This window comes from Gracilinanus agilis, chromosome 1 (assembly GCF_016433145.1).
Source record: "Gracilinanus agilis isolate LMUSP501 chromosome 1, AgileGrace, whole genome shotgun sequence".
NCBI lineage: Eukaryota > Metazoa > Chordata > Mammalia > Didelphimorphia > Didelphidae > Gracilinanus > Gracilinanus agilis.
This window is the reverse complement of record NC_058130.1, coordinates 128767987-128795076: the sequence shown is the minus strand read 5'-3', so window position 1 is coordinate 128795076 and position 27090 is coordinate 128767987. Positions and strand designations below refer to the sequence as shown.

Genomic DNA, 27090 nt, shown 5'->3' with positions numbered 1-27090 from the left:
GTCTCTAAGATCCAATGCCAATGCTCTCTCTTTCATGAAGCTCTCAATAAAGAGCCCTGATCCTCTATCGAGGAAGTGATCCTTCCACCTCAGGATGTTCAAAGACACTCTAATCATGTCTCACTTATGGACTCATGTTTAGACTCATGATCTACCTATTCTGTGCCTAAGGCTTGTATTAATCAAGTATTTAATAAGTACCTCTCCGGTAGTACCAGGCACTTTGTTAAAGGCTATATGATAACTAAGTTCCTTGAGGACAGTTACCATGTCTACTTCATCTTTTTATCTCATTTAGTCCCTAACATTAGGCAATGTTTTGCACAAGGCAAGTACTTAATAAACATTTGATTTTTGTCACACAGGTGGAAGCAACTATAACTCAGACACAACCACATTAGAGATCCTAATTTAAAGCCTCCTACTTAGAAAGCCAAAATTCCAATTCCATATTATGCATCAGAGGTTTATATGTACCATAGGCAAACCCTGGCAAACATTTCCTCCTACCCCAGTATTTAGTCTATATGTGCTATAAGGTCTTTGCACCTGGCAGGTAAGTCAATACAGTTATTACAGATCCAGCTGTTTATGCCATTTAATCAAATATCCCACTGCCAACACCCCCTTCTCATTCTGTGCAGAGTTTCTCCCCATCAGGAGTATTCTCATTGCCAAGAGAGTTGTGACACTAGCTAAAAACAAAATCATGCCTAAGAGGTAATTTCCCTTACCATCTAAACATCCTCAAGTATCTGTCTTTCCTTCTTTTGAATCAGAACTTATAACTTTGAAATAGAAATTATTGTCTCTACAGGCTTCAGTACTACTAGACACTGGATTTTGGAGTGAAAAGACAGAGCTAGATCCCAGCTCTGAATCTAGTTGTGTGATTTCAGATAAGTCACAACTTCTTTTAGTTTCAGTCTACTTATCTGTAAAACAGAAAAATTATACCTGTACTGCCTACCACACAGGGTTATTCTGAAGAAAGCAGTTTGTAAACCTTAAACTAATATAAAAATGTCAGTTATTTACTATATTAAGGTATTAATTATGATGTAGGATGGTATTTTCTCGTTTCTACCATATGCACACCTTATAAATAAGAATAGTCAAATATGATTTCTAGAAAGTCTCCATATTTATCAATAAACTTACTTTTACTATGCTGTTCAGAATTTTGAGGAAAAAATATGGTTCAATAGATTTCTTCTCCAGAATGACTAGGAATCTCAGGGGGATCTATGCTCTGGATCACAGGATTTTAAGCTAGATATTAGATATTATATAGCCTCACCACTTTATTTAACAGGTGAGGAAACAGGGGAGCCTCAGAATGATGGTAACTTGCTCATTACTAGGTCACACAAGTAAAAGAACAAGAACACAGAATACAAACACAGGTCCTCAGATTCAAAATCCAGTGTTCTTTCCATTATACTACATTACCTCTCCACTCTCAGGTCTGCTTTTAAGTTTAGGTCAGGCCAAGAAGCAAAGATACTAAAAGAAATCCAATATAGAACATGGTAATGGAAAAAAGCAGGACAGAATCTATAACAACTGTCGAATAAGATCCATCAAGAAAAATAAACCCAATAGCAAGTATATTGAACACAAGTATGTTGAATGTTGAGGTAGAAGAACTGTTGACCAGGGAACCAATGGATACATATGACCACTGGCATGGACATGCATAATGTGGATTTCAAATTTGGGCTGCTAAGTAGGAGGCTTAAGGTCAGGACCTCTAACCAGGATTTTTCATATAAAAAATTGATCTAACTCCTTTGGAAATAAGCATGGCATAAAAAACAAAGCATATCAATAATTTTTTTAGTTGAGCCAGGGATGAAGGCAGCAATACCAGCTAACACAGGTAACTATATGGTTATGACTTCCAGGAGTTGAAGATCAAGGTCAAACCCACAACAGTAGATGTAGTAGTTCTTGCAATAGCAGTTATAAGACCAAATTAGAATTCTTAGCAAAAAGACGGCTTTGAGCTAAAATCTCTTCCATCTTGATACATGATGAATCTACATTTATTTAAGTTTTAATTAACAAGTTGGAAAGAATGCAGATAACTACCAAGCATATTTTAGACAAACACATACCTAAGAGCCAAAGCCACAAACACCTAGTAAATGATAACTTTGGAAAGCAAAGGAAATTTGGCTTCCTCATAGCCAACACAGCACAGTATAAGGTGAAGTTGTGCTTGAAGTCATCATTTCATAGACCTAAAGAACAAAGGATCCTCAAAGACTATATATTCCTACTTTCTCATTTGCCCATGGCCACTGAAAGTATAAAAACCAGAGCTGAGATTTGAACTCAATTCTACTGAGCTAGGAGTCTTTTACTGTACCATAGTTCTGTATGATCCACTTTTGTGGAACTCTGGATATGAAACGCTGAATATACTGTTAGACCTGACTGATGTGTTCTGCTAATTTTGGTGAATTGCTTTTTTTTCTTCTCTGTCCATTCTTTGAGATGTCTTTCTGTATGGGGGAGAGGGAAAAGGGCTATAGATGGAAATGAATATAGCCATATCATATATGTGATATAAAACAAAAGTTATAAACTTAAAACAATGGAAAAATGTTAACTGTTTATGGTTTGGTCAAGCCAATATAATAAAAATGGCAATCCCACCTAAATCAATCCATTTATTCAAGGCCCAATTGAATTTCCCAAAAATTATTTTATAGAACAAGAAAAAATAATAAAATTCATCTGGAAGAACAAAAGATCAAGACTATCAAGGGAATCAGTGATAAAAGGGGGGGGGGATAAAGTTATCATAGATTCCTATGATACAAAGCTGTAATCATCAAAACAATCTGGTCCTGGCTGAGAAACAGGGTGGTAGATCAGTGGAATAGATTAGCTATACAACCATCATAAGATGTAAAATAAATAACTTTGGTTATATTAAATTAAAAAGTTTTGCATGAACAAAACCAATGCAATCAAGATTAGAAGAAAAAGAAAAATGTGGATGGGGGGGCAGCTGGGTAGCTCAGTGGAGTGAGAGTCAGGTCTAGAGACAGGAGGTCCTAGGTTCAAACCCGGCCTCAGCCACTTCCCAGCTGTGTGACCCTGGGCAAGTCACTTGACCCCCATTGCCCACCCTTACCAATCTTCCACCTATGAGACAAAACACCAAAGTACAAGGGTTTAAAAGAAAATGTGGATGGGAGGAAATTTTACAGCAAGTATCTCTAATAAAAGTCTTACTTCTCAAATATATAGAGAACTGAGTCAAACTTATAAGAATACAAATCATTCCCCAATTGATAAACAGTCAAAGGATATGAATAAGCAGTTTTCAGATGAAGAAATTAAAGCTATATATATCACATGGGAAAATGATCTAAATCACTCTTGATTAGAGAAATGCAAATTAAAACAATCCTGAGATACCTCACGCCTTTCAGGGAGGCTAATATAACAGAAAAGGAAAATAATAAATGCTGAATGGGATGTGGCAAAATTGGGACATTAATGCACTGCTGGTGGAGTTCTGAACTGATCCAACCATTCTGGAGAATGATTGGAACTATACGCCAAAAGCTTTAAAACTGTGCTTATCCTTTAACCCAGCAATACCACTACTAGGTCTATATCCCAAAGAGATTTTAAAAGGTGGGGAAAGGACCCATTTTGCCAAAATATTTACAGCACCTCTTTTTTATGGTGGCAAAAAATTGGAAACTGAGGGAATGTCCATCATTTGGGGTTGTGGTATATGATTGTAATGGAATACTACTGTGTTACAAGAAATGATGTGAAAGATGATTTAAGAAAGACCTGGAAAAACCTGTATGGACTGATGCAAAGTGAGTGAGCAGAACCAGGAAAACATTGTACACAACAACAGCAATATTATGTGATGAACATTTATGAATGACTTAGCTGTTCTTAGCAATACAAAGATCCAAGGAAATCCTCAAGGACTCATGAGGGAAAATGCCATCTACCTCCAGAGAAGACATATTATATTTTATTTTATTTCTTCACTTTCCTTTTGCTTGTTTGAAATTTGGTTCAAACTTAAAGAAAATGAAGGTCAAAATGGTTTTTTCATGCAATTGAGTTAATAAACAATATAAAATCAGCAAATTTTTTAAAAATTAATTAAAACAATTTAAATGGTTTAAAAATTAAATAAAATCCCCTTTCTAATACTTACTGGTTATGTAAGCTCAGGAAGGTTTTGCAAAGTTCTTGCAAAGTTTAAAATGCTATATAAATGTCAATTGTTATTATTAAAAGAAGGGATTGTTTTTCAGCCAAATAAGAAAGGTTATCTTAGCTACTGACTGATCCACTGAATTAATGCTAAATGAGACAAAGTTTTTTCAGTGTGTCATTGAAGGAGAGACTCTTGAAAGTGAAAAAGCTAGTCTGAAAGTCCTCTCATCCAGCTATTCTCTCATTCCAGCTATGATTAAGGTTCCTAACAATCCTCTAGCCCAGTGATGGGCAAACTATTCCCCGTGGGCCAGATCCAGGCCCTAGTTTACCCATCACTGCCTTAAGCAATTCCCTAATTACTACATCAGGATGTGGGGGCTTAGTGATTAGGGAATTGCTTAAGGCAGTGATGGGCAAATTAAGGCCTAGATGTGGCTGGGAGGGAATAGTTTGCTCATCACTGCTCTAGCCTATTTAAACATCTCCAGTGATAGGGAACTATCTCTTTAAAGAAGCTATTCATTCCATCTTGAGGCAATTTTAATTTTTAGAAATTGGTCTTCTATTGAGTTGAAACTCATTCCCTGTAACTTCTACCCAGTGGTCCTGGGCTAATACTCTAGAACAGTGATTCCCAAAGTGGGTGCTACCACTCCCTTGTGGTTGCTGCAGTGATCCAGGAGGGTGATGATGGCCACAGGTGCATTTATCTTTCCTATTAACTGCTATTAAAATTTTTTAAAAATTAGTTTCCAGGGAGCTAAGTAATATTTTTTCTGGAAAGGGGGCAATAGGCCAAAAAAGTTTGGGAACCACTGCCTAGAAGTACAGTCCAGAGAAGTTCTGCTCCCTCTTTCACATGACAGCCATTTGAATAAATGATCACCTCCTTCAGCCCTCTCTGTCCTCTTAAAAATAAAGGGATAAGAAAGGACTATCTCCGCTCTAGGGTATGAAGTCTTCTGAAAGATGAACTCTTGGTAAGCAGCAGAGGGCTCTATAACTGAGTTCCTTTTTGTTAATGGTTCTCTGGGATGTACTAAGAATAGTGGTCCATTAATCTAATTTACCCAACACTGATGAAATAACTGCCTCCTACTTAGTAGTCCAAATATGAAATCCACATTATGCATTTCCATGTCAGTGGTCATATGTATCCATTGGTTCCCTGGCCAACAGTTCTTCTATCTCAACATTCAATATACATGTTTTATAAGACTTAGATCTTTGCACCTGGCAGGTACTTGCTATTGGGCATCCCTTTAGTTTCCAATTTTTTTTGCCACTACAAAAGAAGCTACTCATTTCCAAAGGAGTTAGTTCATTTTTTAATATGAAAAAATCTTGGTTAGAGGTCCTGACCTTAAGCCTCCTACTTACAGTTAGTAATTGCCTACTCCTAGAGCCTGAGCCACAGGTGCCTCTGGAATTTTGCTAGAACCATAAATATAGAAGTACTTTGTGAAGTATGAAATACTACAAAAATGGAAGGATGGGAAAACATTCCCTGAAAGTAGTCAGTACTAAATACTGAACCTCCTTAGACTTTTGCATAGTCCTACATTGCCTTAACACTAATTTTATCTTGTAGTTATTTTTTACATGTTTTATATCTCCCCATTAATCTTGAAGATTTTTGAAGGCAAGAACTCAAGTATGATTCATCTATTTATCTCTCCCTAGCAGAATGCTTTCTGAGTAGCAAATACTAAGTAAAGGTCTGGATAATGGGACCATAGATCTAGAAGTTAAATTCATCATTTTATAAGTGAGGAAACTAAGGCCAAGGGAGGTTAAGGGACCTGCTCAAGGCTACATAATTGATGTCTGTTCAAAGTGTAGTCAGAAACTTGACTCAAGGACAAAATTGTTTTTAATTCCTGGATCTTCCTTCTGCTGTTCACTGACTCAGAATCTGCTTTCCCACTTCCATTCTCAAAATTTCAGGCTGAGGGTCATATCTTACGGATCACCAAATAGGTGAAGATGCAGCTTAGTGACGCAGTGAATATAGTGCCAAGCCTAGAATCAGGAAGATATCAAATCTGGCCTCAAACATGTACACATATGACCCTGGGCAAGTCACTTAACTGTGACGACCTCAGTTTCCTCATTTGTAAAATGAGCTGTAGAAGGAAATGGTAAATCACAATATTTTTGCCAAGAAAATTCCAAAGAGGGCCACAAAGTTCAGATATAACTGAAGCAACAACTCTAATTAAATGATAGTCGATAGATTCCAGACCATCTAGCCCTTTTGTTGTCTGGTCTTACAGACTTTGGATTAAAAGGGCATTCTCCAGGTGAACACAAGTATACCTGACCCCTCTGTTCCTGAGTAGGAAGAAACCCATAGGAAGGTAGTCCTAATGTGAAGAATCACACATGAGGTATTACTCATTATTAGGAGTTATTTCCAGAACTCTTTTCAAACCACTTGAGAATACATTTCTAAGATATAGAGACCTGAGTTAAATTTTTAATAAGAGCCATTCCCCAACTGATTTGGTCAAAGGATATGAACAAGCAGTTTTCAAAGGGAGAAATCTGAGCCATATAAAAAAATGTTCTCAATCACTAATAATTAGAGAAATGTCAATGCCAGAAATGACAAAACAACAAAACCCTGATATACCATTTTGTATCAATTGTATTGCCTGAAGTTGACAAAAAAGGAAAATGATAAATGGTGGAAAGGGCTGTAGGAAAACAAGTACTTTAATGCACTGTTGTAAGTGATAGGAATCAGACCAACCAATCTGGAAAGCAATTTGGAACTATGCCTACAAAGCTATTAAACTGTGTGTAGCTTTTGTTCCAGTGACACTGCTACTACTAGATCTATAACCCAAAGAAAGCAAAGAAAGGAAAATAGCCCATGTGTACAAAAAAAAAAGTTTAACAGCTTCTTTTGTAGTGGCAAAAAATTGGAAACTAAAAGGATGCCCATCAATTAGGCAAGGGCTGAACAAGTTATGGTATAAGAATGAAATGGAATATGACTATTATAAAAAATGAAAGGGATGACTTAAGAAAACCTGGGAAGACATATATGCTGATGCAAAGTAGAATAGAAACAGAAAAACAATTTATACAATAATAATACTATAAACATACTCAATTCTGAAAGGTTTGGACCAACCACAACTTTAGAAGACTCATGATAAAACATGCTATCCATAGCCAGATAGAGAGATGGATTCCAATTCACTCTGAAACATATTTTCTTTTCTTTTTTTCCCCAGGCATGGCCAATATTAGCATTTGTTTTGGATGACTATACATATTTGTAATGGGTTTTGTTTTTCTTGTTTTCTCAATGGGTGAAGGATGAAGAAGAGGGAAGAGAAGTCATAACTGAAAATAAAATTCAATTTTAAAAAATAAGATGCATAAAACTAGTGGATACTAATAAAGGTTAGTCAATGGTTGGTAAGGAAGGGACCAAAGCACTCCTGAGAATAAAATGTGAATGCCTCAATTGGGACCCAGCCAGCCAAATTCCTTTGAGGTCATTAAACTTATGAAGCAAACACTGCTCTATGCTGGAATAGAGGTTAAAACTTCACTTGGCTAGCTAAGGTCTAGACTCTGGGGGCTTAGAAGAAGTTTCTGTCTATTTCCTTTGAGTCTACCTTGGCTCTATAAGATTGGACCTCTGGGACAGAAAAGGCCCCCATGGACAGGGGGCATTGCAGGCCCCCCACCAAAGATCAGGAAAAACCAAATGTATTAAAAGTGGGAAATGGGCACAATGACCCTTTAAGGGAAGACATATGGGGGTGGCAATTATTCAAGTTTTAGCACCTCTAAAGAATTAATAAAATAAGAATAGGGGACAATCCTAGGCTGAGTACCTGAAAACCAATCACTACATGAATTGAGTGAAAACACATGAAAGGCCAGGTCCCTTCCAGATACAAACTACAAAAACAATTCCTCTCCCAGAATAGCAATGACATTTGCAAAAGCATATGACTTAAAAACATACTGTGGTGGAACAGAAAGCTCTGGACCTGGAGTTAGGAGACCCAAGTTCAAATTCTAACTGATACTAACTTGGACAAGTTACTAAACCTCTCTAGGCTTATTTTCTCATCTTAAAAATGGAGATAAAATATACTCCACTATCTTACCTACCTTAAAGTACTATGTACTACTCACCTTCTCTAAGCTGAGATCCCTATCTCAGCACCCTTCCCTCTTCAAGGGCTATAAATGTAAAGGCTCTTTACAAACCTTAAAACACACACACCAAAAAATGGGAGTTATACCTTTGGGTGACCTTCTGGGGGCAGCTGGTTATGAAGTCAACTGAGCTCTGGGCCTGAAGACTGGAGGACCTGAGGTCAAATCTGGCCTCAGACATTGACTAGCTATGTCACCCTATGCAGATCGCTTCACCAGTCTGCCTCAGTTTCCTCAAATATAAAATGGAGATAACAACAGCACTAATATCCCGTTGTTGTGAGGATCAAAGGATATAATAGTTAAAAAAGTGCTCAGCATAGAACCCAGCACACAGTAGGCCAAGCACTTAAAAATGCTTATTGTCTTCCCTTTCCTACCTGAATAAATTTCTGTCCCTTTACTTGACTTGCGTGACATGAACATGTCACTTCAACATCCTTGCCTGTAAAATAGGGATACTTGTATTGCCGTTCCCTCAAAAGGCTGTATTTAGAAAATCATTTTATGCAAATATAAGTGATAAAAAATAAGATGAATCTGATGCCACCCACACCTAAAGAGAAGCATAAAAAGTGAGAATAAAGGTCCAGATCTTGTTGGCTATTGACCCAGTGCTCTATGGGAACTCGAGATGTATTAGAATAACTTCTATTTGAAAAGATGAGATTTAGAAAGCTGAAGACCCCATTTCCCAGCAACCCTTTGGCTTTAGATGCCTAAATTCTGATGCTATCTGATACTATAATTACCCCCCTCAAACTTTCAGAAAACAATAGCTAGCCATGCTCCTCAAAGGAAGTGCTATGAACCCAGAGGGGTCATACGGATTCTCTGATTAGAAAAATTAACTTTATAAATCTGAATTTTTATTATTGTCATGGAAGTACTTTTGAAGACTAGATGGCAGTTTGAGTGATGTAAAACATACATAAATAATAATTATAAGATAATATGGTACAGTTGAAATGTACTGGATTTGGAGTCAGAGGACCTAGGTTTATTCTGGCTCTGTAATTCTATTCAATAGGTGAATGACCTTGGGCAAGTCATTTACTTCAGTTAACCTGGGTTTCCTCAGCTATAAAATGAAGGTCTTGGATTAATTAAATGATATCTAAGGTCTCTCCCAGTTATAAATTTTATGAGCCTACAGAGGATTAGAGAACTACAAAACATGATAAAAAAAAAAAAAAAAAGTACCTATGACCTCCCATATCAATTCCCAAGTAGTGCGTCAAGCACCTAGAAGTCTGGTTTAAAAAAAAAAAAAAAAAAAACATTGGATTTGGGAAATAGGTTCCAGCTCTGCCCCACACTAGCTGTGTTACCCTGGGCAAGTCACTTAAATTTTCTGTACCTGGAGTTGTGAACTGATCTAACCATTCTGAAGGGCAATTTGGAACCATGCTCAAAAGACTATAAAACTGTGCATACTCTTTGATCCTATTATAACATAACTATGGGGTCTAAATTCCAAAGAGATAAATAAAAAAAGGCAGGGAGGACCTACTTGTACAAAAACATTTATAGCTGCTCTTTTTGTGGTGGCAAATAATTGGAAATTGAGGAGATATCCATCAATTGGGGAATAGCAGAATAAATTGTGGTATATGTTAGTGATGGAATACTATTGTGCTGTATAAGGAATGATGAACAGAATGATTTCAGTAAAGACCTACATGAACTGATGCAGAGTGAAATAAGCAGAACGAGGACAACATTGTACACAGTAACAGCAATATTGTAGGATGATCAAATGTGACAGACTTTGTTACTAACAGCAACACAATGATCAAGAACAATTCTGAGAGACATGACAAAGAATGCTGTCTACCTCCAGAGAAGAACTGTTGGAGTCAGACACGGATCAAAGCATACTATCTTTCACATCAGTTTATTTATGGTTTTATTTTGGGTTTTGAGTTTTGTATGAGTGTGTTCTCACAACAATGACCAATATAGAAGTGTGTTTTGTATGATAATACATGTATGGCCCAGATCATATTGTTTACCATCTTTGAATGTAGGGAGGGTAGAGAGGGAGATGATCCGGATCTCATAAATTTGGAAAACATATGTTGAAAATTATTACTACACATAATTGGTAAATAAAATATCTTTGAATTTAACATTTTTTCTGTGCATCAGTTTATTTATCAATAAAATGCAAATAATAATAGTACCTACCTCACAGGGTTGCTGTGGAATTAATTACAGAAACACATGTAAAATGCTTTGCAAACTTTAAAGCACTATACAAATGCTAGCTAAGCTAAATCACAGCCTAAGCCTCAGTATACTTATCTGCGGAAATGAGATAATACTTGTTCTATCTATTTCATAGAATTTTCATGAAGAAAATACTTTGTAAATCCTAAAGTGCTATAGATAAATGAACAATTTCTGATTCTGAATATATAAACAGAGCTCAAAACGCACTCAAATTCAACTGGCAATATCTCTAGTCCACAGAGATGAGGTTTTTGGAAACTAGATGGAATTTAGGAGTCTAGAAGCCTCATTACCAGCTGATATGCTAGTAATAAGGCCTTTTGCAACAGGTTAACAGTAAAATACAAATATGCCTCTCACAAAAAGCCAACAAGCTCACACAAAACAAGATTCATAACAGCTAACTAACTAATACAGGGGACTCAAGGGTCACTTTGTAGTATGAATGGACATGCACTCAATTTTAGTTCAGGAAAATTCCTAGCTGAACTGATTCAAGGTAGAAAAAAGGTTTTAGGTTTGTTTTTTGGGTTTTTTTGCCTTTTGGTTTTGAATGGCAAATCAAAAAAAGAGCCTATGTCCCAGTTCTTCCAATACCACATTAACAGTCTTCACAGGAGTACATTTTTGTACCTTTTAGGAAGAAAAAGTAGATTACCCTGGGAAGGACAGAGTGCTATGGAATCTTTTGTCTCAAGTTGAATGGAGTTTCCTATTAGTGCCAAGAAGATTAACCCAGCCATGATTTGTGCCTGGGTGAGCTTCCAAATCATTCCTTACCTAAAGGTAAAGTTACCTCTGAAGTATTATCAGGAGCTACAAGGTGCCCTCTCTATAGTCTGGGTTCTATTTTCCATGAGTACTATAGAGTTTGGTAGATTTAACTCTAGAGTCTGGTCATCAAAGTTCTATCCAAATACACTGACTCTTAAGTGTGATTGGCAAATGGAATAACCCCTTTTACATTCCAGATCTTTGTTTAAATTAAGCTTATCCATTTCTCTGATTTTCCCTCTCCCCTAAAAACCAATACCTCACTGCTGCCATGCCTTTTTTTACATACTCTATGGATACTTTAATAACTTGATTGATCTGACAATTCCTATCAAGCTAAAGGAATATAAGGACTGAATCAACAGGCAGTTCAAACAGCAGACAATTAATCTGAGAACTAGCTACGTCTAGCTAGTTCTCAGATTAATTGTCTCTAGAGAGATTCTAGAGAGTCTCATCACTGGCTACAATGTGATTGGTTTATCTGGGCACAACTTATAAAACTATTTCCTCCAAAGTGCAGATAATATCAATCAACATCTATTGAGGGAATACAAACACCAATTTTGTCACACAAATCTTAGTATGAAAGTCTAAGTATTCACAATCACATGTTGGCTTACCCACAATAACATTCTATGCATTTCTGATCACAACTCAGGATTCAGTCCTCCTATAGCTCCTCCTTCAGACTAAAAATCTGTTTTAAGAAATTCTCATTTATCCAAATAGTATAACTTTAACATTCCCAACCCATTTTCATTACCTTAATCAGATGGTCTATTCCTACTGTCACACTTTTACTACTTAATGGTAGAATTTCTGCCAAGATATTCCCCATTATATTATTATGACAGTTTATTCTTTGGTAGCACTGCTTAATTTTAAAATATTGTCCTTTATATCCAATGTTATAGCCCTACGTACTAATACTAATAATGATAATGAAAATAGTATTTATATAATGTTTACTACTAGGCTCCTATGTGAGTTCTTTGAGAATAGGAACTGTCTTTTGCCACTTTTTGTATTCCTAGTGCATAGCTCAGTGCCTAGAACACAGGAGGTACTTAATGAATATTTATTGACTCTCTATTGACTACTATGTATCATATACTCTACTAAGCGCTTTACAAAAATTAACCAATTTGATCCTCACAACCACCATGGGAAATAGATGCTATTTATTATCCTTTTTACAACTGAGTAAATGGAGGCAAACAAAGGTTGAATAAATTGTCTAAGGTCACACAGCTAGTATACTGTCTGAGGCCCTGATATGAACTCAGGTCTTTCTTACTCTAACCAGCACCCTATCTACTGTGCCAGCTCATTGCCAAATTTCTTTTGTTCAATCATTTTGTACATATGACTCTCTGTGATCCCATTTGAGATGTTCTTGGCAAAGAATGTCATTTCTTTCTCCAGCTCATTTTACAGATGAAGAATCTGAGGCAAATAGGGTCAAGTGACTTGCCCAGGGTCACACAGCTAGTAAGTGTCCGAGGCCAGATCTGAACTCAGGAAGATGAGTATTCCTGAGTTCAGGCCCAGCCTTCTATCTATTACATCCATTCCATCAAGTGTCTGAGATCCAGCTATTTCAAGATTATCCTTTACTGCCAAGAATGCTGCCAATTCTACTTCATTTTTTAGAATCCTCTTGCTGAGAAAATAGTTATTATATTCTGAGTTGGCAGTGAGTAATGGAGGCTCACTGTCCACTAAACTAGTACACTACACCAAGGGTTCAAAAATCTGGGTCCTAGAGCCATCTTGCTTATTTGCTATTTGAGTCATCCTGGGCAAATTACTATATTTCAAGGCTAGTTTTCTTTTCTGTCAAATGGAGATAATAATACCTGACCTATCTATCCCTGCTATGAAGATCAAATTGAGTTAATAAATTTGAAAATGTTTTGTAAACTGTAAAATGTCACATACAATTATTATTTTTACTTTGGCTAGTTCCCAACCCAGTCAGTCACCACATAAGTGTGAGTCAGCTACTCAATCATCTTCACTCATCTGGGAGTCAAAATAATGCAATTCAAATCCTGACTACTACTGACTCACTGTGTGACCCTAGGCACTTCATTTAACCTCAGCATTTCAAGTTGTGTCTTTTTTTTTTCCATTTTTGGTTTTGGTCCCATTCATTCTAGGACATAACCACAATCCCAAACCCTAGAAGAAAGCAGACAGTAAGCCAGTGAAATGTGAATAAAAATGAAAATGTGGCTGTCCAGTGATGTATTTGTTGTCAGGTGCACCAGTGTTCAATCACAGTGAAACATATTGGACAGGCTGGGAAATATTTTATAGTTCATACATTTTTGCATTTTATGTAAAGGCTACTAAATATCTTCCTCCTAAAAGTTATCAGGAGATAGTGTAATCAGAAAACATGGCATTTCATGTCAAACAATTAGAAAATGGTCCCACTATTATACAATAAGGACCATCCTATGAATAAAAATTTGGGAAAAAGTATCCCAGTCTCATTTAGACCTAGGAAATATAAACAGTCAAAAGGCTGGAAAGGAAATAGCCAACAGCATTTCAAAGAAAATATTCTCCAAGTGAAGCTAAATGACCACTTCTGTGGGAGGACTAGAGTAGATGTCCAGAGATCCCTTTCCACTTTTCTGATAGCAGAGAGATTAAAATTCTTTTGTTGAGTATGGAATAGTTATGGGAAAGAGTAAAAGCTTGTGGTTCTTCAGAGGCACAAAGCCCCCAAGCTATAACATTCCTTCTTCCTTTTTCCACCCATTTCTCATACCTTCCTCTCTAGCCTCAAGCTCTAGGCTTCACATGCAAGGAAAAGAGCCAAGAATGTTTTAGACCCAAATTGCCTCCCTTACATGTTAGCAACTCTCTCCCTCTTTTCTGGTAAGATACTTTCTTATCCTTCCTTACTCTTCCTCATTCAACCCATGAATCTGCATTAATGTTTGCTTTCTGGAGTGGGCTCTTTCTTTGACAGAACCAGGAGTCCTGGATACTCTTCTATTTTCTTTTTTACTTGGTTGTCCTTCTTACTTTTCCTAGACCCCAAGAATAAACTGTATTCAAGAAGTAAGTAGGAGGGAGCTTTGGAATGGTTTTTTAAAAAAGTGAAACAAAATAAAGGATGGAATTACAGAATTTTTCAAAAGAGTAAATATGCCCATCTATTTGTGCCTGGGGATAGGAAAGGGATAAGCTGACCTTGAATGTTCATGGAGTCTGAATTTGCTATCTTTTTATATTCTAGAACTAATGCTCTCATTGCATTTTCTTATTTGATTTTAGGAGGTTTGTTTTAGAATCTTTTCATTATGTGAAGGGGGTTTGGAGTGAGATACATCTGCACACGTCATTAACCCTCTGAGCATCAGCTTTCACCTCTATGATATGAAGGAAATTATCCCTTCTCCCTTCTCTGCTCCACAGTACAAAGTTATCAGACCCACGGCTTTGGTCAGGCCCAGCCACATGATCTCAGGGCAGCAATAGCGCTTTTCAATGTCACTGGCCCTCTGTGCCTCAGGTTCCCTCATAGACAATATACGGAAAATCACTCTTGCCCTTTCTCTAAACAAGGACTGAAAACTAACTGATGCAAGAGAATGTGAGATCCTAGTCTGGCTAGAGACACTTGGTCCAGAAGATGCTTATTACTTTTGATGGAATAACTAATGTAGTACAACAATCACTGCCATCATTCTAAACTCCTTGGCACTCTTCTCAGCTTATACTATGGCATAAAGAACCATGGCCTCTCCATATTCTTCCCTGCCCCTTTTGATTAATATGACAAGTCAGAGGATGAAGGGGAAGAGGTGGAGAGAGTTGGTGTCACTAAGGTAAAAAGTAGGTAGATTTAGCCAGATCCAATTGTCCTTGGGCACAAAGTGGCATATGACCTTGACCCAACTGGTTTATGAGAAAATAGGCCATTGATTTCCCTAACAGTTATATCTGAGTCATATGTGGCTCCCTGAAGCAGTTGGGGGTATGTGAGAATCAAGACTAAACAACAATTAAAGCCAGGACTCCAGGAAGTCTGGATTACCTCAACATATGGCCCTTCGGACATGTTCTAAATTTTGCTGAAACAACATTGCTTTAAACTGTACTCTTCAAAGTGGGTGGTCACATACATGTGCTTAATTCTTCTGAGTCCCCAGTTTGAGTTTTTAGGAAAAGTATTTTTAGCTGGACAATAAGAAAATTAAACTCTAATCAAGACACTATTGTTACTATCTATGTGACCTTGGATAAGTCACAACTATCCTAGACCTTAGGGGTTTTGGGGGGAGGGTCCCTATAAAGCATGGAAAATACTATCTTTCCTACATAATAGGTTGTTGTAAAATTAAAACAAGATAAATTATATGAAAGTGCTTTGAAAAATATAAAGCACTTTACATATGGATGGGGAGAGGGGGTAGGGAAAAACACCAAAGCTGCAATAATCTGCATACCTTAAGTCCTGTTCTCAGTCTCTGTACCTTAACTCCTGGCCTCATACATCTCCTCACCTCTAATTCTCCTTTCCATTCTTTTAAACTCAAGTAGTTTTACAAATGAAAGGGAACAAACAGAGCTGCAGAAAATAATACTAACAGCATTTTTTAAATCCTGGTTTAAACACCCCACCTTACCACTTATTATATAACTCAATATACATCACATCTGTGATATGTATCACAAAGAAAGGTGATTTGAGAATAATAAGACCGTGATGTCAAGGGGGACCCAAACACAAAACATGGAGTGGGCTTAGAGAAACAATGGAATCACACTAGGCCTTTCACAGCTTTGGGGCATGCTGGCTCTCCATCAAAAGAAGAAAATGGACATTGACAAGAGGCCAGAGGAAGTCTGGCATAGGCCTGCACCACCTTCGAGAAGACAGTGTTCTTAAAAATGTGAATAGCTTAGAAAACCACCCTTAACATACACATTAAGAATGAGAAAAAAGCCTGCTTCCTAAGATTCTGAAAGGGAACTTCTATGACTTCGGTTAGCCACCTGACAAGGCTCATGGGTTCCTAGACTTTGGAAAATTCTCTAAGGTCTGGGAGAAGCCTGGGAGAGGCTGAGGTACACTGTGGGTACTGTTACTTTTTAACTATATAAAAATGTTGATTTAAGTACCTTCACCTGCCACCATGAAGTTATTCGTATCTGGGCCTGAAGGCTGAGAGAGTATCCACTCAGAATCTCAGCAAATTCCATAAAAATGGCAAACCTTCAAAAGTTATCTGGGAAATTAGTTCCTTGTCTCAGATTCAGCTAAGGCAAAAGTATATTCAGCTGAGGCAAAAAGTTCCAAACAAGGAAAATTGTGTTTCTATTTTGGTAATGTCTTTGGCCAGAAAAGTTTCCACGCAGCTCAGAGATTCAACGCCTTCCCTGACTTCAATCCCCTGAAGCTTACAAAGTGCCACAGTAGTCAAGAAAATTAGTTCTTCAAAGTCATGCTATGATGTTGAGAGCTGCAGCAGACACAGGAACCAAAAGTTTTCAGCTTAAAAAGGAATCCATATGAAGCAGCTTTTATTCCCCATTGTACAACTACATCTTGGAACTGTTTGCTATAAACATCAGCATAAAACTGGGAAATTAAAGTGAGCTTTAAGGGTAATTATTTATAGGACCAGGATGAGGGCCAAACACTAGAAAGGAGAATACCTGTGAAGTTCCCATTCCTTTGCTTCCCTCTAATTCCATATTCTCATGTTCCTCACCTGTGTAGACACCAGTTAAAATATCACCTTCCTCTGGACCAGGGCTGTCTGGGACCCACAATTCTTCTCCACGTTCCATTCGAGAGATTACATCAGGTTTAGGAATTGGATAACCTATCCAAAAGAGAAAAAGAAAAGAAAGACCATGAGCATGGGATTATTCATTATCAATGGGTACAATGCTATCTCAAGATATGGCTTCTACCTTACACTCTGCAGAGAGAACAGTTGTCAGCTGCTAGAAAATGTTATTTCTTTAGTTCAGTCCCTCTTAAATATTTACAGCTTCTTTCATATGCAATTTTCATTTGAGATTTTCCCTTAATTTTCTCCCACCTCTCTTAATCATACTTCTCCAAACCCTGTTTCAATGTGGTTTTTACTTGCATGCTCTCATCTCTCCACTTCCAACTGACACTCCTCACATCCCTAGATGCATCAGTAAAAACTGCTTCAATGAGATACAGAGTGGGACTCAGTTGCATATTACCTAATACACATCCTGGGCCCGAGAGGGTCTCATGGTCTCAATGGGCATGTTATATGAACTTGTAACTTAAGCCTACTCCTCTGTAAAGGGTGCTGCTATATTCTGGAAGATTTGAATTGGTTCCAGCACTGTTCCCATACTGTGAGAGACCACCAGTCCTAAAGAGTAGCCATCTGTTTCAGAAAGACTATTACCCTTAGAAGACTCAGGGAAGTGGGCACACTCATAACTCTGCTCATTGCTTCTTAGATACCAGGAAAATCAGTACTTACCCAGGGACACTAGAATCCCATAGTTTTCCTGCATGACTTCCCTGTAAAGATCTTTCTGAGCTTCATTTAGCCTCCCCCACTCTTCCAAGGAGAAATACACAGCCACATCTTCAAATGTCACCAGTCCCTAAGAAAGAGCAATAAATACATCCCCATTATGCCCCAAAAGAGGAGAAAGAATGAGGAAACGATCCATTGAGGGCAACTGAGAACCATACTGAGAGAAACAATAGGAAGAAAACATATGTCCCTCTCAGGCTGGGTCACACAAAAGCTAACCTTCAGACAATATGACTTATTAGATATTAATTAAACTGTGATAAAATATTCATGTGAACATTTTTAGGAGCATTTAGGATAAGAAAAGGACAAAGAGGAGAATGAGAAGTACTAAATAAAGTTCAAGGTATAAGTTCCAAATTTTAGTTTACTGAGTCTTACTTTGATTTTGAAAGGTGAGATGAAAGCTATCTCAAATAAGAGAAAATCCAAATTTAGAGAAAAGATATAGTTTCCCAATGTCTTGGGGTAACTGCAGTAGCTTCCACCAAAACATTCCTGCAGGGCTTCATCATGGTAGAGAGGCAACTCTGAGCTCTGAAAGACTGAGCCAACAGACCACAAGTTCTGGCAAATCCTACTAAGTCAGAAAGCCTCCAGATACAAGCCTGATGACAGACTGGTGAAGACTACAACTAATTTGGGAAAGTCTCATCACCGGAAGTTTGTCTCCCAGGCAATGAATTTTTTTTTTTTGTTTTGCCAGAGCAACTCTCAAAGGGTCACAGCTGGGTGGCTCAGTGGATTGAAAGTCAGGCCCAGAGACAGGAGGTCCTGGGTTCAAATATGGCCTTAGATGCTTCCTAGATGAGTGACTCCGGGCAAGTCACTTGACCCCCCCATTGCCTAGCCCTTACCACTCTTCTGCCTTAGAACCAATATACAGTATTGATTCTAAGATGGAAGGAAAGGGGTTTTTAATTTTTTAATTTTTTTTAAAGAGTAGAGGAGTTAGAATCTGTATCAGTGGGTGGCACACCTCACACTTTAGCAAGCAGAGGACCTTGAAACATTGAGAAAACCAAAATTCCTGGAATGGGTTCAATCTCCTACATTTGAAAAATTAGGTATAAATCCCCACAAAGTAATTTACTGGCCAAATAACTGACTAGCAATGCTTTCCAGAAAATAACTTTTTCTTAACTTTGCTTCCAAGAAGAACAGCACCTAACCCAGATTAAACAAAAAAGATTGCCAAGAAAGCACATTAAGTAATAATAACTAGTTATTTAAACTGGGTGACCCTAAGGTCCATATATAATTTAAAATGTTAATAAATTAAATTCTATGAGAGATAAAAAAATAATCTCAAATGTAATACCAAGAGAATTATTTCAAGCTTTAGCCTATTTAACCTTAGAATATTTAAGTTTCAACATGTCAACCATAGACAAAGGCATATTATAGTTTTCTTTGTATCCCAGACTCTGAGGTTACTGTATCACCCCACTCAGATCAGTAGGTTAGGTCCCCAGAGCAACAGTCTCCTCATTACATCTAGTTTCATGAATAAATTCTGAAGTCATGTTACAGGATAATAATGATTCTATCATGAAGTTCATTCTAAGAGCAAGATTTTTTTCATACTTTAGTGTTAACATGTTCCCACAATTGTAAATTTTGTGACACTGTTACAGATTTATATTCAGCTAACTACAGGGAAAACTCCATTTTTTCTTCCGTTGAAAGCCATCTAACCTACTAGAACAAATTATTTGGAAAAATAAAAATAATAAAATTCACTTCTTTTTCAGAAAAAGTTGACTCAATTAACTCTTATTACACTTTACAGATTGTTTCTTATCTTCTACAGAAGTGAAATTGTTCATCTATGTCTGTTATCTTCTATAGAAATGAAATTGTTAATGTTTTAAGCTGCCTAGGACCTTCAGGGACACTTTGTAAGCTTTTTGGATTACAAAGCACATTGCACTATAGAACATTTTTTCAATGACTTGAAGACATTTAACAATGTCATTCACGTCAAATTAACAGTTGACACAAAGCTAGAAGGAACAGCGAACACTTTGGATGCAAGAGTTAGGACTGAGAAAGCTCTTGAGAGGCTCTTAGAATACTGGGCAGAAATCTAAGATGCAACTTAATAAGTAGAATTGTCAAGTCATACATTTGGGTTCAAAAACTCAACTTCACAAACAGAAGATGAGGGAGGTACAACAAGAAATTTGTCTGAACACATTAACTATGTAATATGGTAGCCTAGAAAGATAACACAATCTGCACAAAGAGGCACTGGGTTCAGAACTTAGGAGATGATAGTCCAAATGTACTTGGCATCCTGCCCTGACAAAGTCCGAAGGATCATGTTCAATTCTGAATGCTACATTTTAGAAGGACACTGAAAAACTGAAGCGTCTCCAAAGGAGAGCAAGCAAGACAACAAAAGACCTCAAGTTCATGAGGATCAGGTTAACAAGTAGAGGGGAATTAAGCATGAAAAAAGGAAAACTTATGAAGGATACATACATCAAGGGCTGTCACATAGAAGAAGTCTCAGAGGACCAAACCAGGAGCAATGGATAACAGTTGCAAAATTGCAAATTTAAGAGTATAAGGAAAGACCTCCTGAGAATGCTAGCTCTTCCAAAGAGGAATGGACTACCTTGGGAAACAGTAGGTTCTCCTATGCTGGAAGTCTTTTTTAGATGGTCTAGAAGGCCCCTCAGACCCCTTCAAACTTAGATGCTGTGATACCATCTGATCCTCATAAAAATGGTATTAGGTAGGTCATTTAAATATTAGCTCCATTTGACAGATGAGAAAAATTAGATCAGAGAGATTTAAATGACTTGGCCAAAGTCACATGGCTACTAAATGAAAAGTCTTAAAACTAGATTTCAACCATAAATAGAGAAGAAAAACTCACCTGGGATTCAGTAGTTAGGAAATCAGTCGCTGGTTCATCATCATCAAGGATCTCTTTTTTAAGAATAGCTGGAACCCAGGAAACTGATGAAGCTGAGGAAGAAAGCACTGAATTTTTAATCTCTCTTCCAAGCTCATACACTAAAAGAAGCACTCCCTTCACTTTCCAACACCAGCCCCTCAGTTCCAGAAAACTAAAACTAGGAAAGATTAATAGTCCAAAATTCAGACTAGAAACTGTCTATTCTGTTCTTACAGAGCTTAGAGTTTATCATTTCTTTGACTCTGATGTCTCTTACTTATGCCATAGAGGCATCACCCACATCCTTTTCTATGTCCTTAGTATCTCCAGTTATCTAGTTCTCCCTCATCATAACCAAACAGAAGGCCCCGCCTTACCGTTCTCCTGAAGAACTAGGGACTCCATTTTAGAATCATGGTTCAATGGTTCCTGTGGTTCTGGCTCTGGGCTGCCCTCAATCACCTCTGGGCTGCCTTCAATGGTTTCTGGGCTGCCTTCAATTCCCTCTGGGCTGGCCATAATGTGCTCCGGACTATCCTCAATGGGCTCTGGGCTGCCTTCAATCACTTCTGGACTACCCATGATGGGCTCTGGGATGACATCATCAGGTTCTGGGCTGCCCTCATGAGGCTCTGAAATGACATCAACAGCCTCTGGGCTGCCCATCATGGGCTCCGGGATGCCATCAATAGGCTCTGGACTGCCTATCATGGGTTCTGGGCTGCCATCAATAGGCTCTGGGCTACTCATGATAGGCCCTGGGCTGCCCTCAGTGGGCTCTGGAAGGCCATCGATCGCCTCTGGGCTCCCATCAATCAGCTCTGAGCTGCCTTCATCCTCCTCTGGGCTGCCTTCATCCTCCTCTGGGTTGCCATCTTCCTCCTCTGGGTTGCCATCTTCCTCCTCTGGGCTCCCCTCGCCCTCTTCTGGGCTGTCCTCCATCAGCTCTGGGCTCCCCTCAATATCCTCCAAGTTTTCCTCAATCAGATCTGAGCTTCCCTCCCTTTCCTCATGATCAACTTCACACTCTGGCCTGACTTCCATTCTCTCCAGCTGGGAGGTTGGGGACTCTGGTGATGTATGTAAGGCTGCCATCTTCTGTTTCTCCTTCAATGCCTCAGCCTAAAAGAAGTAGGTTATCCAATCAGGACATTCTGTATGCAATACATACTCCTATACATGCCTGATGAATCCGGGTTTTATGCCTGAATCTAGGTCCTTCCCCTAGGCTACCACTACTGGGACAATGAGGAACCATCAACATAATCCCTTCCCTTAAAGAAAAAAGCATTTAAATTCCAGTCAGCCAAGCTCTGAGGAGGGTAACACTATAAGGACAGAAAATCTGAAGAATCTAGCCCCTCTCCTTTCCTAGTACAAAAAATGATCAATTACATCCTCAGAAACTAAAGTCTTTTCATCTGATCTGCCTTTTTGGCTCTTAGTTCAGTATGTAGTACAGTACTTGGACACAAAGTAGGAATGCAATTATTGTTTGTTAAATTTTTTTTAAACCCTTAATTTCTTTGTATTGACTTATAGGTGGAAGAGTGGTAAGGGTAGGCAATGGGGGTCAAGTCACACAGCTGGGAAGTGTCTGAGGCCGGATTTGAACCTAGGACCTCCCATCTCTAGGCCTGGCTCTCAATCCACTGAGCTACCCAGCAGCCCCCTGTTTGTTAAATTTAATTTGATGAAATGCTCTATTCCAAGGGGTAGCTATGTGGCTCAGTGAATAGAGTGGTAGACCTGGAGACAGGAGATCCTGGGTTCAAATTTGGCCCCAGATACTTCCTAGCTATGTGACCCTGAGCAAGTCATTTAACCCCAAATTGCCTAGCTCTTACTGCTCTTCTGCCCTGGAATGGATACTTAGTTTCAATATCATCATAGAAGGTAAGTGGCTTTTTATTCGTTTTTTTTTCTTTAAGAAAGAAATGCTCTATTCCGGTTCCAATTTTTAACCTCAAGGTTCCCTATAACACCCAGAGGTGTAAAAAAAAAAAAACCAAACAAACAAAAAACAACTTCTGACCTCCTTCTCCTCTAAGCTTTAGGCACAATCTGTGTGCTTGGGACTATTGGCCCTATGCAGTACCCACAATGTGATAACATGTTTGTGGCATGGTGCCTTAGTCATCTTCCAGAGGGCAGAGTCTTGTCAAGTATATTTTCTGTACAGAGCCTAGGACATTTTGAACTCTTAGTAAAGATTACACAATCTCCACCCACTCCATGCCTAAAGGAGGGCTTTTTTTCTCTCCTGGGCCTCAGGCTGGGAGATCCAGCTGAAACTGGACACCAAGCCAAGTCAAACAGAGCTGTCTCCCAGCCTTGGCCATTACTCTTCACTAAGTAGCTACTTTAGAATTCCATTGAATAAGCCACAGTGGCTACAAAGGAACATCAAAGGAGAGAATATGGGAGTTCTGAAATGGAAATGGCTCCAAATTTTAATCTTCAGACTGTCGAGAGGAATGTAAGAAAATATTCCAATCCAGATTTCATACTCATTATAGAGCTAACTTTTGGGTCAACCTCAAAGCTATTAACCTAGCCTGGAAGAAGGAATCCTCAAAACTGTAGTTCATTCTTGCACAAACCTACTACTTCCAGGGAAAAGGCCCAAGGTTGCAAAGTTAACTATAGCACTAAGAAATTCATCTCAATATCAGAAACCAAAGGATATCAGAAAAGGTAGAAGAGGAAGAGGTCCAAGATCCTAGGAGAAGCAGCAAGAAGAAAACACGTTAGAAAGGTCAGAGACAATGGGACGTAGGTTATACAGGTCCTCAGCGCAGGACATGTCTGGAAATCCTATGAAGATCCAAAGTCCTAGAGACCACTTCTTAATATTTCAAGGCATCTGGCCAAGAAAGGTATAAAGAGAACAAAGAATAGATCATGGCAGTTATGGGCCCTTTATAGTCATATGATTCTATCCTTTTTCTCTGTAAGGATACCAAGTCTACCTTTCCCCCATTCTAATGATTTCCCATCTAGGCTCTTGCCTACCCTTTCTTTTCTCTACTCTTTAATTTTCCCCCCTTTCAATCCAAGCAACATTTTCTCTTATCTGTGACCTATACCACACCTTTCTCCTCTCCAAACTACACTGCTGGCTTCCTATCACCTTCATTATTAAATGCAATTGTACGTTTCAGGTCCCTCCCTGGTTCCCATCACCTTACATCCTAAATTATCAATTTTTCTCATTTTCACTGTGATACTGATAGTCAGTCACTTAGTATTAATGCTTCAGATTCTACTGGAGTGTGTATAAAAGTTTGAGGGGGTCAGAGTTGAGGTATAAAAGTTTGAGAACCACTGTTTTAAAACTTCTTTGGAGAATGCCTAGTAATCCACAACCTTCCTAGGTTGAATGTTGTGTCACATTGAGGAAGGGAACCTACGGATTGAAAACATAAACATTCTGATTCCATTCAGATTTTATTTAGTGCTACTGCCAGCTGGTCTTTCCCCTCTGTCATAAGAAAACAGCCCTCAGGACCAAAAAACTCCATCTCTTAATGAATCTTTCTCAGACCTAAGAAATAGGATATTTGAAGGCTACTACCCATTCTTTCCCACCCACTGGAAGCCTGGATCAAGTCCTATTTCTTCCTGAAAATCACAAAACTAAGATTTAGAAATGTAAAGAATCTTAGAAATTATTCAATCTAATTCTATCATTTTACAGATAAGAGGGCCAGAAAGACTAAATAACTTGCCCAAGCTCACACAGGGAATCTTCCCTAACAGCTTGAGGCTGTGGTGACGTTTCCTTTTCCTGATCTTCCGAAGCACTTACTCTCTTGAAAAGAATACCTTTGGTATTTAACTATAATCAACCTTGATACTTCTGTTTAAGTTTCCCCATCTAGGCTATAAGGTCCATGAGAACAGGGACCATATACTTCTCTTGCATCCCCTATACTGATGGGTATAGAGATGGGTACATAATGTGCTCAATAGATAAACCAAATTGAACATCAAGGTGTCTAAAAATAAAACAAATCAGGAGACTCTAGCTTCTTTTCTTATCTACTGGTCTTTCCTGCTCGATCTCCTTAGCACGGTACAAATTTCCCAATCTCAAAGGTCCATCTTTCCATCCAAACTTTCACCTTGACCCAACTCTAATCCAGAGAATGGATAAACCCAGAGTTCTCCAGTATTCACTAGTGCTCATGCCTTTGCCCTCAGTTTCCAGGTCCCCTTCCATGAGAACTCAAGTTGCTGTCATTTCCCCCATTTTCCTTAAAAATCTATTCTAAAGACAATGTTAGAACCTCAATTTGCCCCTTTGTTTCTAGCCACCAGCAAATATTGTTCAGACTGGCATCCATAGACCATATGCAACATAAACAGCTCCTCATTCTTCAATACTTTCCTCTCTACTGGAAAATAAAAACCTAAGAACTGCGCTATTGCAGGCTACCAAAAGCTCTTCATGGTTATTCCCCCTGCTATTACCTTCAAAAATTAGGGCACAACATATTAACTTATTACAGAGCTAGTGCAAACAACTCTCACCTCCACACACTTTTTTCCAAATTGTAAAAAGAGATCTTGTTTAACTCCTTCACTTTTCAGAAGAGAAATTGAGACAGAGATTAAATGAATTGTCTATAGTTAGATAGATGACTATTAATTTGTAATGTTGGGATTCAACCTCAGTTATGTCAACCCTAAATCCAATGCATTTTTCACCACACCAAAGTCTCTTTCCAATTCACTCTTACAGCAATTAATTCTATTCTCCTTAAGTCCACAAGTCTTCCTCCATAGTCCTCCAACAAAACCTTTGTAGACTGACAAATCATAAGTATGGATTCTGACTAAAATTTAACTATGGAACCTCAAAAGCAGAGTCAAGGTGAACTACCAATTTTGTTCATATATTAGGATCTGTTGGGAATATAGCAATTTATGGTCATATTTACCTGAGTCACTGACTGAAAAAGATTTTATACTCTAAGTGAGAAGACTCCTTCTACCAATTTAGATTGGTATCTTTTCTTGCAGCTTAACAGTGGTGGAGGGCTGTCTGGGGCATTGGGAGGTACCAAGGTCACACAGCTAGGATGTGTCAGGATATGGACTCACACCTTCGGTCTTTCTCATTTCAAAGCCAGCTCTCTATCCATTTCGATTTTCTAGTGCACAAACCAAAATTAATCAGTTTTCCAGCTCTTTAGTACTTCCTATCTCATTGCTTTAGGGAACGGGGTATGTACCATTTTCTTCTACTAAGGTTTTACATCTACTTCCACTGGTTTGGTTTAACTGTTAGTATAATCGGGCTAATCCTCTTAGAATTATCAATCCTTTGTATTTATATAGGGCTTTTAACTGTTCAAAGTGCTTTCCGAATACATTTTCTCATTTGATCCTCACAACAACCCTGTGAGGTAGGAAGGGCTAAAAAAAAAACGTTATCACCCTTTCACTGATCAGGAAAACTTGAGGTCCAGAGAAAGGTTAAAAAGACCCTCGGAATTAATGGCTTCTAAGAATACATGTTTCCTGACTCCTAAACTAGTAGTGTTCCTCCCAGTCCACCAAAGGGAGCCCTGGCAGGCAGCTGGCCTACAGATTCACAAAGGGCCTACAGAACCTAAGGAAAAAGCTCTCCCTAAATGAGAGGGCCCACTGTGTCCTTGCCCCCTCCGGCCACAGCAATGAAGCTCAAGAACCCCCTGCCCAAGATCTTGGGGAGTCGGAAGCCCAGAAGAAGGAAGAAGCAATTAGACACGAACCCCACGAGCGCTCCAGGGACCAGTGGCACCTGCACGTTCTCCGACAAGGCCCTTCTTGGCCTTGCCCCCGCCCCCCACCGACTGCTTCTTGACCCCAGGGGAGGATCAGATGTGGCCCGCACCCCTTCCCCAGTCCTCGATTCATCCCCAGCCCAGCCCCACAAAATACACACACTAGCTCCCCCCCCCCAACTCGCCTGGCCTTTAGGCCGCTCCCCCAAACCCTCCCGGGCTGGTCCCCAACCAGGAAAGGGAAGAAAATGGAAAGAAGCAAAGGCGCCTCCCTGGGGGCCTCCCCGCTCCCGCTCCCCCCTCCCCGGGCCGGAGTCCATTCCTCCAGGGACACCCGAGGTGCACGGGAGGGGGGATTCCCCTCCAAGAGCCCCGCCCCGCCGCGGCCCGACCCAGGCGGCCTCCGCCGGACTCACCCCGGGGCTCGGGGCTGGGCGAC

At 38.9% G+C, this 27090-nt stretch overlaps 1 protein-coding gene across 1 annotated transcript in view; it reads right to left on the bottom strand.

Moving 5' to 3' along the window:
* The window catches only part of ZNF316 (zinc finger protein 316), a 36147-nt gene extending 14175 nt beyond the window's left edge, over positions 1 to 21972 (bottom strand). Inside the window, exons 1-4 of the mRNA XM_044677293.1 lie at positions 21255 to 21972; positions 20857 to 20948; positions 17910 to 18036; positions 17148 to 17261 (exon numbers count right to left, since the gene is read on the bottom strand). Of these exons, the coding sequence (XP_044533228.1) occupies positions 17148 to 17261; positions 17910 to 18036; positions 20857 to 20948; positions 21255 to 21972 (1051 nt within the window). The remainder of the gene's footprint in view (positions 1 to 17147; positions 17262 to 17909; positions 18037 to 20856; positions 20949 to 21254) is intronic.
* Positions 21973 to 27090: the final 5118 nt, after the last annotated feature.